The following is a 19,828-nucleotide window of genomic DNA, read 5'->3' as shown; positions in this document are numbered from 1 at the left end:
ATGGTTATATATTTGTAATTTCTGATGTGTGTTGAGCCGACATTGAAAGATAGGTTGATGATATGTATAAATAAATGTAATGCTTATGTGAGACAGATATCTGTGTGTGCAAATAATGCTTTGATCTTTTAGAAATACTAAAGTAGTGTGAAGAAGTGTGAGAAAAGTAGAAGTTGTATGTGCTTAATCAAAACTGTAACAAGGCATTAGGAGATGTTATTTTCTCAATTCATGATCTTTCAAATGTAATCCAAATCTATTCGTAAGACAGTGAGTCTTCCCTGGGTTGTAGCCCTTTGTTGCTTTTGAGAAGTGAGCTCTAGGTAGTGTGCTTGAATGCACATGCATTCCTCATTGTAATATTTCATATACTTCTAACAGGGTATCATCATATTGTGGGTAGGTTCCCACCATGATTTTTCCCTTGACTGAGTTTTCCACGTCAAAAATATTGGTGTTATGTGTTTTATTGATGTGGTGTTGATTTATGCATTCACGGTTAATTATCAGATCTGAAATTGTGTTTGAGTTAAGTAAAGATTTTGAGAAAACTAATTCACTAGTGGGATCACATTAGGGGATCCCATCCCCATGGTTACATTGTTGAGTTATCAACACCTCCTATATTTAACTCAAGCACGACTCGTCTCTCCACATCTTTTGTCCACGAACAAGAACACCTTATCACTTCGTTGATCGCAACACAACCTTATCTCTCCATACGCGAAGCTCAGACCACCTTATCTCTTTGTAAAGTCTCCTTATCACTCCAACCTAACAACCTCTCCTTATCTCCAACCCTTTATCAATTTGTGCCAAACTCACCTCGAACACATGTATCAACATCACACCACCATTGTACCCATGCAATCAAAAGGGCATTAACACCCAAGACATGCTTTTTATTTAAAAAGAGGAGTATTCCCAAATGAAATAAGGAACATTTCATTATTTTTACGTTGAAGGCGTCTCTTATTTGAAGTGGACATCCTCATTTTCAGCATCTACAGTTAATATTTTGTATCAAGCAATGCAAGACAATTCAAGTATTTAGAACCCTCCATTATCATTGGCTGCTTTAGGTTGTCCGAACTTCAAATCTATGCAAACCTTATTTGAAATGGACAAGCACAGTGTGCTTTCAACGTTCAATTGGTCTAAATCATTTTCTGCTTTCTTCCATCGTTGTTATTTCTGTATTCATTGCTTTCTTCTCCTCAAGATGACAACATGACACACTGCACTAGGTACGAAAATAATAAATGTCTTCATGTTTCACACTCGATTTTATATTAAGTGGAATCCCAATACTGCTTGAGCTGAGTTCTTCTCCACTTAGCTTTGTCCACACAACACAAAGATCTGGCATGCCTTATGGTATGACCCAATTTTTATTTTCTTTTTTTTAATCTTTTAACTAATTGTTGTTTCTCTATATCATCTTCTTTTTGTCTGAAATTATTTCATTGGTTTTCTGGTTATAAATCTTCCACAATCTTCAATAATCCATGGTACTAGAAAATAAACCTTTTAGTAAAAAAATCTTTTTGAGTGTAGCTTTGGTATATTAAAATTGAATTTGTGGTGGTCCATAGTAGTAATTATTTTTTCAATACATAATAAATTTATTATTTATGTATTGAGATGGTGGTGTTTCTTAAAAAAAAAATGAAAGAAAATTTTTATTTTTAATTGTTTAAAGGAATTTATTTGTTTTTTCAAAAGATTGAGTTGTTTGGTTTTTTTTTTGAATATTTATTTTTGAAATTTTTTTAATAAATGTATATATCTATTGTTTTGGTTTTGTGTCAATCACAATTAATGTGGGTCTTCCAATATACTTCATTATAAAAGTGTGTACTCAGCAGTGCCAATTGTTATATCATTTAAGAATAGTTGGAATTAAGCTTAGATATTTTATGTTGCTAAAGTGGCTCGAATTTCCAAATGTGTAAAGTGTAGATTCAATCTATAAAGCCTCAAGTACACACAACACATTTGACAAGAAATTTGAGGAATTGTTTTTGGGCTAGGTTTTTTTATGCTTTCTATTTCATCCTAATTTGTGGAGGTCTTTCTCCATATAAATAGTAACAAACTCTTTCTTAAATATTCAATGTATCGATTTATGGAAAATAAAAAAATTGAATTGATAATTCTATTAACATTTAGATTTTATATGTTTTTTGTTTTTCATATTTATTTATTATATATTTTTCGTTTAAATTATTTGTATCTATTTTGTGAAATCACAATAATATACAAAATGTATTAGTAGTAGTTCAATTTATAATTATATTTATTTTATTAAAATGTGAATTATTGTGGAATAACTCTCTCTCTCTCTCTCTCTCTCTCTCTCTCTCTCTCTATTCTATCAATATATCTTTGTCCATCTCTCTCCCTAGATCTTTATATCACCCTCTATCTATATCTCCCCCTCTCTATCTCTCTCCATCTTACCCTCCTTTGCGTCCTCCCTATCCTCATATATATCTTTCTATATCTATCTATCCATCCCCCTTTATATTTCCATAAATCTCTATATCCGTATGTCTCTTTCTCTTCCCACATGTCTACATCTCTCCCTCTCTATTTGTCTCTCCCAATATCTATCTCTCTATCAATATCCCCCTCTCCCCCTCTCTATATTTCCTTCTATCCCTATCTCTCTATCAATATCCCCCTCTCCCCCTCTCTATATTTCCTTCTATCTCTATCTCTCTATCAATTCATTTGACCATCTATATCTCTCTCTATCTATTCCTCTCTCTCTCTTTTCTATTTCTATATATCACTCTATGTCTTCCTGATTATCTCCCTATCTCTATCTACCTTTATTTATCCCTATACCTTTCTCTTTATCTCTATCTATTTCTCTCCCTCTTCTTCACCCCTTTATCTTCAATGTCTCTACACATATCTTCCTTTCGCCCCTCTATCTATACATATGTCTCCCTCTCTCTATCCATCTATCTCTCTTCCTAGACCTTTATATCTATATCTCTTTGCCTCTCTAGGTATATCCCTCCATACTTGTTCTTCCATCTCTCTCTCTCTCTCTCTCTCTCTCTCTCTCTCTCTCTCTCTCACACACACACACACACACACACACATCAATCTTCATCTTCATCTTTATCTCTATCTCACTCTCTATCTTTATCTTACATCTCTATCTCTCTCTCACTCTTTCCTCCCACCTCCTCCTATTGATGCCATGTATTGCACAAATGTATACAAAAAAATTAATCAATTCCTTTCCCAACTTACCTTTCATACCTATTCAGCGTACCCATTGCACACCAAGGTGTGATTGCTAGTTGTAAGTTTTTTTTAAAGTTTTGCAGAGAAAAGTTCTCTTCTTGCTTCATTTTTGGATTTTAAAGAACAAATTGATTTATAGGTATATTTGAATGAAGTTTATTGTATTTGAGGAGGAATTGGAAGGCTTTAAGTTGTCCAAGAATTGTAAAAATTTGTTACTGTATGTTGAAGAAAACCTAACTATCGCAGATCTTACCACAACAGAAGTTAGTGGAAGAACTAGGGGAAGAGCACCAATAGATAACATAGTTCCAATAACCGTCACCTTATTGTCATGTTGACCCCCCAATAGTTGTCATAGTGAAAACACCATTAATAAATTTGTTTTGTACCAATAGGCGATCATTTTTTGTAATTTTTTGTTCATAATTGGCCCATTTGTGCACCGCTATTGGAACATTTGTGCACCACTATTGGGACATTTGTCAACAAGTAGTAGCGATTTTGGCTTGACGGTTACTGAAACATCTTTAGTTAGGTATCAAGCGACACTTTGAAATGTGTACTTTTTGACCTTTGTGCACATAACTGATTCCACAGCGTGCAACGCTACTACCAAGAACCCAGATCAATAGCTATAAGCAGTTAAGTCTCATAGGAAGACAAATAAAAAAAAATCAAAATCCGATGTACCATTTAAGATCGATAGATGCGCGAAATTAGCTATGACAGCTACGGATGCTCTTCTCCTATATGACAATTTTGAAGGCCATTCCCTTCATTATAATCCAGGTAATTCAATGAATGCATATATTCTGGTTTGGAATGGCAAGGATTTACTGCTTACTGGGTTTATTACGGAAAATAGACGGAATTTTTTAGTTTGAGTTCAAGTTTTCTGTATAATGGTTTTTAGGATTTCAGCAAGCAATGAATGTATATTTTCTGGTTCGGAATGATAAGGGTTGGCTGCAAATTAGGGCCTTTCCATGAATGCTATGATTGAAAAGCAGGTTGAAATTATCAGATCAAAATGGATTTTCTACTTTCTATTTTCATCTTATTCTTACTATGAAATCATGAATTATTGTCCTCTTCATCTTTCTATTTTCTATATTGCTAATAAGCTTGCATTTTGATTGTTGCTGTATCGATCGAATTTTGCAATATTGGAAAAGACAATACGTGGATTGTCTTCCTACATTGTTAACTTTCAGTCAAGCTGGCAGGCAGTGAAAGAAGCTCGCTTAATGTATGAACCCGGACATGGTTCCGCCTTGCGTTTCACAACCATAGCATTCATGAAAAATAGCACCTCGTATAATAATCATAGCATTCATTCCTGAAAGATGAAGAGGATAATAATCATAGAACCTAGGATTTGGAGAATCATGCCGACATAGCTATTTTCGGGTGGGTTTTCCATCGATTCTGCCAATAAAAATCCGATCATGGATAGCCAGATTTATCTCGGTTTGGTTTTTATTTCCTCCAGACAGATATTTCCGTTCATACATAATCTAACAATATTTCAAGTTACAATATTGGCATCTCGCATTCGAAAGTATAGTCTAACATTTGTGTTCATAAACATTTGTTTTTAAGTGATATATTTCTATTTTTTTTTAACAAAGATTAAATTTTTCAAATTATAATCGCATTTGTCCACATAAATTCACTGTCATTTTATAGTCATAATGTGTGATTTACATGCATTTTGTTGTAATTTTTTTCCTAAAATCATAACTTCTATTACATACAATACTTCCTTTTTTTTATTTGGATCTCTTGATTAAGAGTAATATCACGTTGATCAGACAATCGAATATTACTCTTTAATTAAAAGATTGGCATAAGAAAGAATGGAAGTATTGAAGCAAAAGTTATAATTTCAGAGCAAAAGTTGTAAAATACATGAAAATGATATATTATAAGGTAATCATACCAGAAGTTCAATTTTTATTCAAAGTAGATACCCATATTAATGTTATTAACTCTGAATGTAAAAATGACAATTAATTTATGTATATTGCATTGGAAAAATGTGATTGTACTTTGTACTTTGTAAGATTTCATTTTTGTTCTAGAGGAATTTATGTTTCAACAGAAAAAAATTCAAAATGAAATAAAAAATGAGATAGAAAGAAAATAATTGCAGCTTATTAAAAGATTTTTGTCAGACAAATCGAAAAGTTACACCAGCTGTGGAAGAACTATTTGCTCTCAACGAGATTGCCAATTTTGAAGGTCAACGCAGTCCAGGTAATTCGATGAATGAATATTTTTCAGTTTTGAAATAATAAGGGTTTACTGCTAGTTAGGGCTATTACGGAAAAAAGTTGAAATATTTTGTATAAGGGTTTTTAAGGTTTCAACAAGAAATGAATGCATATTTTTTGGTTCGGAATGATAAAGGTTGATTGCAAATTAGGGCTTTTAAGAAACTTTTACCTTCAACAAAATTACTTCGGGATGATTATCATGCTCTCATCTATGCAAAGGAAAATTGTTGGAATGTTGTAATTCGTAGCTAAAATTCTTTGTATAAGGGTTTTTTTAGGGTTATAGTAGTTAATCGTTAATATGAAATCTGCAGGTAACTCAGCTGAAAGATGGTGTTGCTGTGTGTTGCATGATCACTTACGCCATAGCCAACGAGACTTTGCTCTAGAATTTCTTTATTCATGGTCTCATCTCTGTGGAACAAATGGGAACAAAAATTCGGTTAACTCTATCAATGATTGTACTCTGCTAGAGCTTGGTGGGTTTACCTTCCCAGGGTCCATCAATAAGTTGCAGTCTTGCAGTATTTTTGGGATCCAACTGAAAATTTAGTGTTGGAAATTCTCAGCCTATATTCATATATGATCTATAGGCACCAAGAAAACATGTCCACACAACCGCCATAGGTCTAACTGGCATCTTAATAATAAGGTTTAGGGTGTCCTCAAGATAACCAACACGGACATGAAGGTCAACTATGGACACCTATTGATCAACTATATATGTAATGCAATAAGATTGGTTCATTAATTCAAAGATTTTGAGAGATTCCCTACAAAATCCATTTGGTGCACATTCTGCTATCATTTCATCTCGATCCTTGAGATGACATCTCTTTATGCATTCTGTCTGTCAAACAATTCAGGTGTGTTGTCTACGATTCCACATTTTGCATGAATGTCTACCAGAGAATTTCCAACTATATTATGTGACAAAATTCTCCCTACCATTATGCTTCGACGTATGCCCATACCCTATTACATAGCTCCCATTTTGGCACAGGCAGGGAGGACACGCAAAAAAATTGGCTTTGTACTTGCTAATTGCATTTGTTTGAAATTTTCTAAAACATTTTCAACGCATCCATTTTTTTTTTTTTTCAAACCTTGTGATCATTGCATTCCATGAGACAACATTTCTTTATTACCTCAATGCTCTCCCATTTAAAGAAAGAGAAGGCACATGAGAGTTTGTAACCTGTAGAAGCACATTTTTAAGCTTGCGTATAAATTTTATAGTGAAATGTTATACAATCTATAAATCAAATGAAAGAATCACAAATTATGGGTGCAGCTGCTAGCCATCTTAAGTAAAAAGTAAAATGTGAGGTCACAGGCATCTGGCATATTCAAGGCTAAAATATGTTTCTACAGGAAAACATGTAATAGTCCATATGTACTTGAGCACACTTGAAACAAGAGCTAGCTTCATTCCAAAACACATTTAAGAAAATGATATTTCCCAAGAAAGATTCAACATATAAAAGTTAATTTTGGTCGATTGAATAAAGAATAAAAATATGAGGCTTTACTAAAAGGTTAACTGTAACCCTAAACAAACCTAGACTGGTCTAGACTAAATTCTAATCTTCCCCAGGATCCAGCCCTGGTCTCACCATTTAACGCAGTAATATCATAAATTCAACTAAACCAAGGCCACACCCTGAGCATACCGACGCTAAAAATGCATTTTTGAAGGATCTGCAACTTGGTAAATCCCAATTCAAGTAAAACTCCTATGCTATCAACTATTATGACTTAACATCTATTGATTTGACAACTAATGTTGAATCATCAGATATATAATTGCCATATTCAGTTGGACCAAACCCAAGAAAAAGGAGGCAAACAGCCAAACATGAAGCAGCGACATACGTATGATGTTCTTTGAAGGCAGAAATCTAGAAGTGTGGATGACAAAGGGAGTAGATATTGAAGGACTTTTCAACAAATCAATGATAGTTCAATGACAATTAAGTAGGATACAAATTGTAAACCGACTTAATAAAAAGAAAATTCAAATTTCCTATAAAATTAGAAAGGCAAGCATTTCCTATTAAATTATATGGCAGGCCATTTCCTTTAAGGATAAAGGAGATGTTACTAGAAGAAGATGAGGACGAATTGCCATCAATGAAAGATTTTTTCATCAACCATGGGAAGGATTATGAATCTTTGTTTGAAAGCATAAAACAGTTCTTTTCTGTTGAAAAATTGAACTATTGTGGCACTATTTAAAGTTTTTTTCATTGAAAATTTTTTAAGATCTTCCAAATTAATAACTATAAAATCACTTTTTTTTTTTTTAAGCAATTTAATTTTATTTTATTTTTTGAAAAAATTCATTTCTAGGTTAGGGCCAGGATTTATTTGATTTTTGCAGCAATTTTTTCTTATTTTTTCCCCCTTAACCCAACCCAGTTTTCCCCTAACTTAATGCTGATAAATTGAAAAAATATTGAACTTTTAGTTTGTGAGTTTTCCAACACAAAAAAATTCTGCCACGCTAGAAACATTTGTAAAATTAATTAATCCTTGCTCTTTCTCGACAAGGACAAGCCTGCAGACCCAATGCGTTCCCAATAAGTTTTTTCACAAATTTCCTCAATCTCATAAGAGATTGAATGAAGACACTAAAGGACTACAGAACCAATTTCCCAATAAGCTTTTTCGCAAATTTCTACTATATCATGAAAAGAGATTGAATGAAGATATTAAAGGAGCAAAGAAGTAAGAGGGAATCTAAAAGAATATGAATAAAAATCTACATTTTTTTTAATTGCTGAATTCAATGATGCAACAAATTTAATGCCTATAGGTCACTCTACCTGTGCATTACTTGCCTAAAAATTGATGGTTCAAGGCCAAATCATGTACTGAAAAATGTATCAAAGTAGCTAGAATGATGATGTGTAATATTCCAGTTATTTTTTTTTTGTTTTTAGGCCAATAATAATCATCCACAACAGATAACCCGTTAAGGCTAGAAAGCATAAACTGAAAACTTGCTGAAAATTGCAACCCTTCCACTTTCCAATCACCAAGTGCCCAATGTGGGAAGGTGAGAGCATACGGTCAATAGGGGATCGTTAGATCTCATAACTACTGAAAGATGAAATGGAATACAATACTGGGCGGCAAGCCAGCCCCTTTCGCTTATCCAACGGGAAAGCAAGAAACTTGGTGGTGAATCAGCCAAGAGGAACACACAAAGGCACAAATCACTCAACCTCGATATTTCAGCGGGAGGACTGAAATTACACACAAATTCAACTCAACCGCTTATGCAGTGGGAGGACCATTACAAACAATCATCACTCGACCACTTATGCAACGGGAGGACTGAATTACAATTCAATTGAGATAGGCGGCAAGCCAGCCTCTTCCACTTTTTAGCGGGATGAGAGTTACAAGCCAGAATTGGTTAGCAGTACTGCTACTTAACCACCTTACAATAATCAAGATAGTGAAAGAAGAAGAGTAATGTTGAACATCCAAATAATAAGCATGAAATTTTTGCTAACATCAAAATCTGCACGCTGGAAATGCAAAACCACCAGCCTATGGATTCACTAAAATGCTCATAACTCTCTCATTACTCACCCAATTCACCCAAAATCAGTTCTAAACTAATGCTACACCATCCACAATGAAAATAAACCCAAAGGAGGCTATCAAAACACCCATATTTATTTTGCACGCTTCCCAATGCACTCACTAAACCCAACGCCTAATCTAGGAAGTTCGATTTTCAATATAAAAAGCCACACTCAAAATAAGATGCTAAAAACCTACAAGGTGCATTGCCAGTGGTAGGAAGGAAGGATGAGCTGGTACACAGAATGATGGAATCGCCTAGCCAAGAGGTATGAGCAAAACACACTTTCAGCAACTCTGCGACCAGCAACCAAAAAACACTCCAATCTCACACAAAACAATCCTCAATGTGCAACTCACTCACCAACAACACTGGAAATACATGGACACAGCTAGGTACTATCTTGCAAGTAAAAACTGAGAATTAGCTAGGAAGCCACACTTCAAAGATCAGATTTTTCAATCGCCAATTCAGTAGCATAATGATGCAAATTCATTTGATGCCACAAAATGGAGCCCAAGGCTCTTATTTATAACTTCTAACTCCCCAAAACCAAATGCAAATGCTCACAAATTCGCCTAAATTCAACTTTTCCATTTGCATTTCCTTTACCCAAGGATGGCGCCATACTTGGACAAAGAATCACGCCAAGTAAGTCAAGGACCACGACTTGACTTAGCAAACATGTGTGGTGAATAAAATAATATCTCCATTATAAATTTGTCATCCCTTTCTAGACATAAAATTCGCCTAGCACTTAGGAGATATTATGCGCAATTTCCAAAGCCAATAAATCAGTAGTAAAAATAATCAAATTATTTAAATATTAAACCTTAGGATAAGGAAATAATATTTAATTATATCACTTATGACTCCAATACTGATTATTGTCGAAACTAGGATGAAGCTGAGCAAGGAAAACCACTGAACTATTGCAAGATCAGAACCCTGTCAACTGCCAAAAATAGAAATGTCATTCTACCACTTACTAAAAATAGTAAGTCATGAACTATTGCTCCAAAAAGCAGGATCTTCACACCCAGTGACAGAGCATGGGGAGCTCAGTAGGACAGTATCACCAAAATAGCCAACCCCTGATTTACTAAAAATAGTAAGTTCTCGCTTCATCAAAGATTGAAACCCTATATCCGCATTCCACATAGCCTACGGATCTCAGGAATAGGCCACTGGACCACTGAAAGTACATCAATGAGAAGGGGACATTACAGTCCGCCCTCCCCAAAATTGCTTGTCCTCAAGCAGCTGTAAGGTTGGATGCAGTAAAATCTCCTCATTTTCCCATGTAGCATCCTCCGCTAGTAAATTTTTCCATTTGATCAAGTATTCCCTGATCACTCTTCTCCTCAAAGATTGTTCCCTGAAATCAAGGATAGCTTCAAGAACCAAAACCAACTCTCCCTCCTCATCAAGCGGAGGTAACTTAGCTGAAGCAACAACATTATGTCCCAGAGCCTTCTTAAGGTGAGACACTTGAAATACATTATGGATTCTGCTGCTTGCCTGTAATTCCAACTCATACGCCACTTCTCCAATCCTCCTGTTGACTCTGAAAGGCCCATAGAATCATGGCTTCAATTTCTCAACTCCACTCTTCTTGAGAGTAGACTGCCTATAAGGTTGGAGCCTCAAATAAACCATGTCGCCCACCTCAAAGGTGCGCTCAATTCGCTGTTGATCAGCATAAAAATTCTACTGATTTTGTGCATGTTGGAGATTGTCCCTCAGAACCCTCAAAATATCTTGACTTTGTTGCATCATATCCTTTGCCTGAGGGGTCCTACTATCACCAAATACCAAGTCCACGAAGCTAGGAGCTTCATAACCATATAGTGCCATGAATGGTGACATCCAGATGGACATGTGATAGGAGTTGTAGCAATACTCTTCTAGGTGAAGCCATTTCACCCATGTATTATGCTGCTTCGAGACATAGTTTCTTAGATATCCTTCCAACCACTTATTCACTATCTCGGTCTGCCCATCAGTTTGGGGGTGATAACTGGTGCTTGGAATGAGCACAATACCACATAATCTGAAGATCTCCTGCCAGAAAGCACTTAGGAACTTGTTGTCCCTATCACTCACAATGTCCTTCGGTAACCCATGTAATCTGAACACCTCTCGAAATAACACTTCAGCAACCTGAGTTGTTGTAAAAGAACTGTGATGGCAAATAAATGAGCAAACTTTGTGAGTTTGTCCACCACCACATAGATATTGTCCTTCCCTTGAGCCCGAGGCAACCCAGTGATGAAGTCCATGGAAACACTTTCCCATTTGTTACCGAGAATAGGCAAGGGTTGCAACAAACCAACTGGCAGAGTGTGGTCGTCTTTGTTTCTCTGACATGTGTGACACTCCTTGATGTACTTCAAGACATCATTTTTAAGTCCCTTCCAAGAAAATCTCTCTCGGATCTGCCTGTATGTTTTGAAGTAACCTTGGTGACCAGCAAGGGGGATATCATGAAAAGTCTTCAAAATCTTCTCCTTAAGCTTAGATTCAACCACAATGAAGACCCTTCCTTTGTACAGTATCAACCCCTTAACCAATTTGTACCTTTCATCATGAAAAGTACCTTCTATAATGCTGGTTACAAACTGATTTTTGGCATAATCAGCAAGCAACAACTCCCTCCAATCAGTAATAAGCTCACATAGTGAGCTTAAATGGGGTCTTCTGGTTAAGGCATTAGCTACAACATTGTTTTTTCCCTTAACATACTCAATATCGAAATAGTAAGCCTGCATCTTACTTACCCACTTTTGTTGTCTTTCATTCAAATCCTTCTAATGCATGAAATGTTTAAGACTATTATGATCAGTCTTAACAATGAACTTACTCCCCACCAGATACTGCCTGAATTTTGCAAGGGCATGCATTATGGCAAGCATTTCCTTGTCATAAATCGAATACAGCCTTTCAGGTCCTCTCAACTTTCTGCTCTCAAAGACTATAGGATGCTTGTCTTGCATGAGGACTACACCAACACCCTCTCCAGATGCATCACACTGCAGTTCAAAATGTTTGGTGAAATCAGGCAGAGCCAAAACAGGGCAAGAACTGATGATTCCCTTGAATTGCTCAAACACTGTCAATGCCTTTTCGGACCATTCAAAAGCTCCTTTCTTCATAAGATCTGTGAGGGGGGCAGCCAACTGAGAATATCCCTTCACAAACCTCCGATAAAAATCACACAAACCCAAAAATCCCTTCAAATGTGTTATGTTTTCAGGAGGAGGCCAATCAATGATGGCTCTAATCTTTTCAGGGTCCACCTTCACACCACGTGCACTGATATTGTGACCAAGGTAGAGAAACTCTTCCATTCCAAACTCACATTTGGACTCCTTGGCAAACAAGGATTTGGATTCTAGTATGCTTAGCACCTCATCCAAGTGTTGTAAATGCTTCTTCCAAGATTTGTTGAATATGAGTATGTCATCAAAGAATATCAAAACAAACTTCCTTAGTTGTTCTTGGAAGATTTTGTTCATACATGACTAAAAAGTAGCGGGTGCATTAGTCAAGCCAAAGGGCATGACTAGGAACTCAAAATGCCCAAAGTGGCATTTGAAAGCGGTCTTCTCCACATCTAAAGCTCGCATTCTAATCTAATGATACCCTGACCTGAGGTCAATCTTAGAGAAGAACACTACACCATGTAGCTCGTCAATGAGCTCATCAATTCTTGGGATAGGATACCAATTCTTGATAATTTTTTGATTCAGGGCTTTGTAATCCACGCACATGTGCATGGTCCCATCCTTCTTTCTCACCAAAACAATAGCCGAAGCAAAGGGGCTTTTGCTAGGCCGTATGTAACTCATGTCAAGAAATTCTTGGATTGCTTTCTCAATCTCATTCTTCTGCTTCTTAGGATACTGGTAAGGAGTAGTCATAACTGGCTTAGCTCCTTCTTCAAGCTTAATGATGTGTTCGACACCTCTTTCAAGGGGTCTACCAGGAGGTGGGTTTTCAAACACCTTACTTCTCTTGGTTATCAAAGCTTGAATGTCTTCAGGATAATTTCGATTTTCTTTTTGTGGTTCTGAGGGCATGACCATGACCTTACTTTTATCTGTGGTCATTACTTGAATGTCTGTGGAATAGTTGCCCTTGTCTACCAATGGATTTGAAGGCATTATCAAACACTCTGCTGCCCACTCCACCTGATTATGGCGGATCAGCCTTTCCATCCTTTTCAAAGATACAACTTTAAGTCCACCATGCGACATTCCTCTCAATACTACCTTCTTCCCCTCATATATGAATTTCAGCTCCATGGTTTGCAAGTTTAGTGTGATCTCACCAAGAGATCTCAGCCATTGAACCCCGAGGATTGCATCATCAGCCCACCAATGCTAACCACAAAGAAATCATGTCATGATTTCCCAAATTCAGAGACATGTTGGAAATCATCCGGTTGCAGGATATAGTGGAGCCATCTACTACCATGACTTTGAAGCCCTCAACTTCCTCTGTCACTAGTCCCCTCTTAGCAACAATCCTTTCTTCAATGAAGTTGTGTGTCGCTCATGTGTCAATAAGAGCAATGACACGATGCTCTCCAATCATGCCCCGAACTCTAAAGGACTCATTTTTGTGAATGCTTGAGAGTTGAGCAACCACTCCTCTATCTTCTGACCCAAATTCAGGCCCTTCAGGAGCCTCTTCGTACTCGATGTCCTCAACTTTAGTTTGTTGTTCTAAAATTTCAGAATCATATCCATCCGCAGAATAGCACTCCATCTGATGCAAATTGCCCTTTCCATGACACTTATGTCCTGGGGCCCAAGGTTCTTTGCAAGAATAACAAAGATTTGTCCTTTGAAGCTCTTGACAGAGCTCATCATCCATTCGCGGGGGGAACCTGTTGGTCTGATTTGTGAATTTCTTCTTATCCTTTCTAAAGGAAAAGGCTTGGGCTGAATTTTATTACTTGGGGCAGCCAACTCCATGCTTCGAGATTTCTTAATAGCTTTTGCCAAGGTGGGCGGATCAAATGCTTTAACCCATCCTTTCAAAGGTTCCTCAAGTCCTTCAGTGAAAAGGACAACTAACCACTTCTCAGAGATGCTACTTACCATAACTAACAGATTTTGGAATTCAGTTATGTAAGTGTCCAATGAACCTTGCTGCTTGAGTTGTGCAAGTTCTCTAAATTTCACCTCTGGATCCTTGGTGTCGAATCTCTCAATCAGCTTGTTGGTGAAATCAGCATAGGTGGTGATCAAGTTATGACCAAGGGTGACCAACCCATGGTACCACCATTTGTGGGCCACTCCATCCAAGTGCAAGGTAGCAAACTTGATGGCATCTTCTTCCGGCATAGGACTCAAGGACAAGTAATTGTCTAACTTCTGCACCCCTGCTCTAGTTGTGCTCTTAGTGCTTCCATCAAAGTGTGCTAAGGTCACTCTTCCAAGAGCTTGCTGATAATCTCTTGGGGCAACAAACTTATAGTCATTCCTCCTTCCTCTCTTTATTTTCTGATTCATAAATTGATCCAGAGTGAGGATATCTCAGATCTCATCAGGGAGAGAAGCATACTCCATGTAGTTGTTTCTTATTTCATCAACTGTGGGTATCTCTGTTTCAGCTTGTTGTACTTCTCTTGGCGAAATGCAGGTTGTAGAGGTCTTGGGGTTGAACCTCCATTGTTGCTCCTGTTGTTCCTCCCATTTCCATTGCCTATAGGAGCATTCAAAGTGTTGGCTTCTGGTCCATTGTTGGGTTGATTAGGGGTCCCAACAACGTTCTGGTTAAGTTTGGCCAGCAATAGAGACATCATGTCCATCATGGCATTGAATTGTCTCTCATCCTTCTTATTGAGTGCCTCATTATGTTATGTAGCCTTGTCTGCCATTGAATCCACTGAGTCTGAAGAATCTAAATCCTTTCCTCTGTTCCTCAGTACTTCTGAAAATGTGTCTTCTTCCGGCACTATCGGAATCTGAAACTGTTGTCTCTTTTGTTCTCGCTTGTAGTATCTGACGTCTCTATCACTCATGGAGACTTCTGAACCCACTAAAACTCATAGACTAGTAGGAAAACCAATTTTGATACCACTGTATTATAACAGTTATTATTTTATTTTTTTAGGCCAATAATAATCATCCACAACAGATAACCCGTTAAGGTTAGAAAGTATAAACTGAAAACTTGCTAAAAATTGCAACCCTTCCACTTTTTGATCACCAAGTGCCCAATGTGGGAAGGTGAGAGCATACAGTGAATAGGGGATTGTTAGATTTCATAACTGTTGAAAGTTGAAATGGAATACAATATTGGGCCGCAAGCCAGCCCCTTCCGCTTATCCAGCGAGAATGCAAGAAACTTGGCAGTGAACTAGTCAAGAGGAACACACAAAGGCACAAATCACTCGACCACGATATTTCAGCGGGAGGACTGAAATTACACACAAATTCAACTCAACCGCTTATGCAGCAGGAGGACCATTACAAACAATCATCACTCGACCGCTTATGCAATAGGAGGACTGAATTACAATTCAATTGAGATAGGCAGCAAGCCAGCCTCTTCCACTTTTCAGAGGGATAAGAGTTACAAGCCAAAATTTCTTAGTAGTACTACTACTTAACCTTACAATACTCAAGATAGTGAGAGAAGAAGAGTAATGCTAAACATCCAAATAATAAGCATGAAATTTCTGCTAACATCAAAATCTGCAGGCTGGAAATGCAAAACCAGCAGCCTATGGATTCACTAAAATGTTCATAACTCTCTCATTACTCACCCAATTCACCCAAAATCAGTTCTAAACTAATGCTACACCATCCACAATGAAAATAAACCCAAAGGAGGCTATCAAAACACCCATATTTATTTTGCACGCTTCCCAATGCACTCACTAAACCCAACGCCTAACTTGGGAAGTTCGATTTTCAATATAAAAATCAACGCTCAAAATAAGATACTAAAAACTTACAAGGTGCATTCCCAGTGGTAGGAAGGAAGGATGAGCTGGAACCTAGAATGATGGAATCGCCTGGCCAAGAGGTATGAGCAAAACACACTTTCAACAACTTTGCGACCAGCAACCAGAAAACACTCCTCAATCTGCAACTCACTCACCAATAGCACTGGAAATACATGGACACAGCTAGGTACTATCTTGCAAGTACGAAATTGAGACTTAGCTAGGAAGCCACACTTCGAAGCTCATATTTTTCAATCGCCAATTCAACAGCATAACGATGCAAATTCATTTGATGCCACAAAATGGAGCCCAAGGCTCTTATTTATAACTTCTAACTCTCCAAAACCAAATGCAAATGCTCACAAATTCGCCCAAATTCAACTTTTCCATTTGCATTTCCTTTACCTAGGGATGGCGCCATACTTAGACAAAGAATCACACCAAGTAAGTCAAGGACCACGACTTGACTTGTCAAACATGTGTGGTGAATAAAATAATATCTCCATTATAAATTTGGCGTCCCTTTCTAGACATAAATTCGCCTAGCACTTAGGAGATATTATGCGCCATTTCCAAAGCCAATAAATCAATAGTAAAAATAATCAAATTAATTAAACATTAAACCTTAGGATAAGGAAATAATATTTAATTATATCACTTATGACTCCAATACTGATTATTGTCGAAACCAGGATGAAGTTGAGCAAGGAAGACCACTGAATTGCTGCAGGATCAGGACCCTGTCAACTACCAAAAATAGAATTATGCCATTCTGCCACTTACTAAAAATAGTAAGTCATGAACTACTTCTCTGAAAAGCAAGATCTTCACACCCAGTGATAGAGCATGGAGAGCTCAGTAGGACAGTATCACCAAAATAGCCAATCCCTAACTTACTAAAAATAGTAAGTTCTCGCCTCATCAAAGATTGAAACCTTATATCTGCATTCCACATAGCCTACAGGTCTCAGGAATAGGCCATTGGACCACTGCAAGTACATCAATGAGAATGGGACATTACATGATGTAAAAGGTAGAACAGGTTCTTACACATTGAAGCAATGTAATCTACAAAACTTAGCAAGAGAGATGGAATTATCATCAAGATTGATAAGTATAGGGCATGTAATGATACCAATTGGAACTTCCTAGCATTTACCGTAAACCATATCTCCTCATCTATACATTATTATGACTTATGCTTCAGCCTGGGGGGTTTCCTGCAAGCCCTTTAAATCAAATGCCACCCAAGTAATGAACTTTATTTCACAAATCATCAATTTGTTTGAGATTCAGTGTCTGGGGAAACTAAGATTGCATAAGATTTTAGTCTTAAGCATATCTTACACAGTTACACCAATTCAAATCAATTTATCAAATTTAGAATGAGAGCATTTTCTACTCCGATTTGAAGAGTAGTGGAAAAACTAAAATTAGTAGGTACCTTTAAGATCACATATCTTTTGTTCAGCTTAAATTCAATGACAAAAAACATGTTAAAGGGGAGAAATAAAGATAGTTGTATTTAACTGCATCAATTTTCTATTGTTTATGATATGAATATGTCTAGATTTCTAGATTTGACTATATAAAATTTATTAACATCTGTCTTAGATCATATTTCATGATCCATCATCAAAAAGAGACTAGTTAACCTCATCCTGATGATGGATTATGAAGTATGATTTGAAATGTTAATTATAATAAATATTACAAAGTCAAATATTTGACAAAAATCCACATATCTACTGGAGCATTTTCATCCATAATATTTGACAAAAAAACTATCTTCATTATGCTTTGATGGATATCCATACCTTGTTCCAAAGCTCCCATTTTATCACAGCAGGGAGGATGTTGGCAAAGGTTGTTGAATCTGGCTTTACACCTACCAACTGCATTTGCTTGAAAGTTTTTTCAACAAATCCTTTTTGTGCATTTTTTCCAGGTATACTGCCATGTTAAAGGGGAGAAATAAAGATAGTTGTATTTAACTGCATCAATTTTCTATTGTTTATGATATGAATATGTCTAGATTTCTAGATTTGACTATATAAAATTTATTAACATTTGTCTTAGATCATATTTCATGATCCATCATCAAAAAGAGACTAGTTAACCTCATCCTGATGATGGATTATGAAGTATGATTTGAAATGTTAATTATAATAAATATTACAAAGTCAAATATTTGACAAAAATCCACATATCTACTGGAGCATTTTCATCCATAATATTTGACAAAAAAACTATCTTCATTATGCTTTGATGGATATCCATACCTTGTTCCAAAGCTCCCATTTTATCACAGCAAGGAGGATGTTGGCAAAGGTTGTTGAATCTGGCTTTACACCTACCAACCGCATTTGCTTGAAAGTTTTTTAATGGCCAGTTTTTTCCATTTTGACACAAGTAGGGAGGATGTTGGGAAAGGTTGTAGAATTTGGCTTTACACCTGTCAATTGCATTTGCTTGAAAGTTTCTAAAGCCTTTTCATCAAATATTTAAAACCATAGAATGTTGAAGTGGATCAGATTTATATATAGGTAATTTTAAATTATAATATAGTAATAATCAACAAAGATGTCAACAGTTGTACGTGCAATGATATAGTCTGTTGTATGTTATAATATTGATTGCACTTGTTTATTATTTCAACTTTGCCTTTAGATCTGAGTAGTTGCAGATTACAGTGTAAAACATATTTCACATACAAGTATTAGCACTTCCACGACTATCTCTCTTTTCACCTGTGATGGAATATCAATCTGTGATCTGTATTTCTTCTTCATCTGCTTCCATCGACAACATGGAATATATATGTGATGGTGGTTCACAAAGGAGTCATGACTCCTTGTGGAACCGACATGATTCCTCAAGGAGTCGTGACTCCTATGTGGAGTCACATCGACAATCTTTAACTAACGTACTACCCACGATAATATCGTCGCTAGTCATGAAACATAATCGATCAACCAAACCGATAATGATATGTGATCATTCATAATATAATTAATATTATGAATAATTAGTAACACAAGGTTGTTACTAATCATTCATAATGTTGATTATAATATTAATCATAATATTAACTGATCAATAAATAAATCATTACATAGATAAATATATATCTATACGTGATCAGAATAATAAGGATAGATTTGTGGATAAATATAAGACAAATGTCTAAGGCCATAAGGTCAATTAGACATTTGGTTCATCCGACTGATGCTATTTATTTTAACACTCCCTCTTAGCAAGGGAGGATAATCTTCTATCCTACAATACCTTATTATGATCACAATATATTCATCTATAAGAGAGAGAGATAGATATCACCTCACTGTGATAGTAGGAGATATTGCATATCCATGGATATCACGTCTCATGATATCCACGAAAATCTTTCTATCCTTCAATAAGTAATAATACCTTACACTAGTTCCAATTATTGTGTGAGACAAGGATATCACCTCACTGTGATATCAGAAGTCATGGCATATCCACGAATATCATGTCGCATGATGTCCACCATAAATCTTTTAATGTAGTATCCATTATTATGGCTTGTCCATAGATATCACGTTTCATGATATCCACCATCATGGTATATCTAAAGACATTACTTCATGGCATGTCCACAGATTTCACGTCACATGAAATCCACCATGAGTATCTCTCTATGTAATATCCACCATTATGGCATATCCATAGATATTA

At 36.3% G+C, this 19,828-nt stretch overlaps 1 protein-coding gene across 1 annotated transcript; it reads left to right on the top strand.

Moving 5' to 3' along the window:
- The first annotated feature begins 3,959 nt into the window (after window positions 1–3,959).
- LOC131032945 (uncharacterized) lies at window positions 3,960–6,315 on the top strand. The gene is made up of 3 exons (XM_057964050.2): window positions 3,960–4,056; window positions 5,445–5,526; window positions 5,861–6,315. Exons 1-3 carry the CDS (start codon window positions 4,003–4,005, stop codon window positions 6,097–6,099), a joined length of 375 nt encoding a protein of 124 aa, XP_057820033.1. The 5' UTR covers window positions 3,960–4,002; the 3' UTR covers window positions 6,100–6,315.
- The last annotated feature ends 13,513 nt before the right edge of the window (window positions 6,316–19,828 follow it).

This window comes from Cryptomeria japonica, chromosome 4 (assembly GCF_030272615.1).
Source record: "Cryptomeria japonica chromosome 4, Sugi_1.0, whole genome shotgun sequence".
In the NCBI taxonomy this organism is placed as follows: domain Eukaryota; kingdom Viridiplantae; phylum Streptophyta; class Pinopsida; order Cupressales; family Cupressaceae; genus Cryptomeria; species Cryptomeria japonica.
This window is presented reverse-complemented; position numbering and strand designations above follow the sequence as displayed.

What these genes read in the sequence shown, in the direction of transcription:
- LOC131032945 (XM_057964050.2), top strand. Translation starts at nt 4,003, where the DNA reads ATGCTCTTCTCCTATATGACAATTTTGAAGGCCATTCCCTTCATTATA. An exon ending in TTCCCTTCATTATAATCCAG is followed by an intron (nt 4,057 to 5,444) that starts GTAATTCAATGA and finishes GATTTTTGTCAG; the next exon opens with ACAAATCGAAAAGTTACACC. An exon ending in TGAAGGTCAACGCAGTCCAG is followed by an intron (nt 5,527 to 5,860) that starts GTAATTCGATGA and finishes TGAAATCTGCAG; the next exon opens with GTAACTCAGCTGAAAGATGG.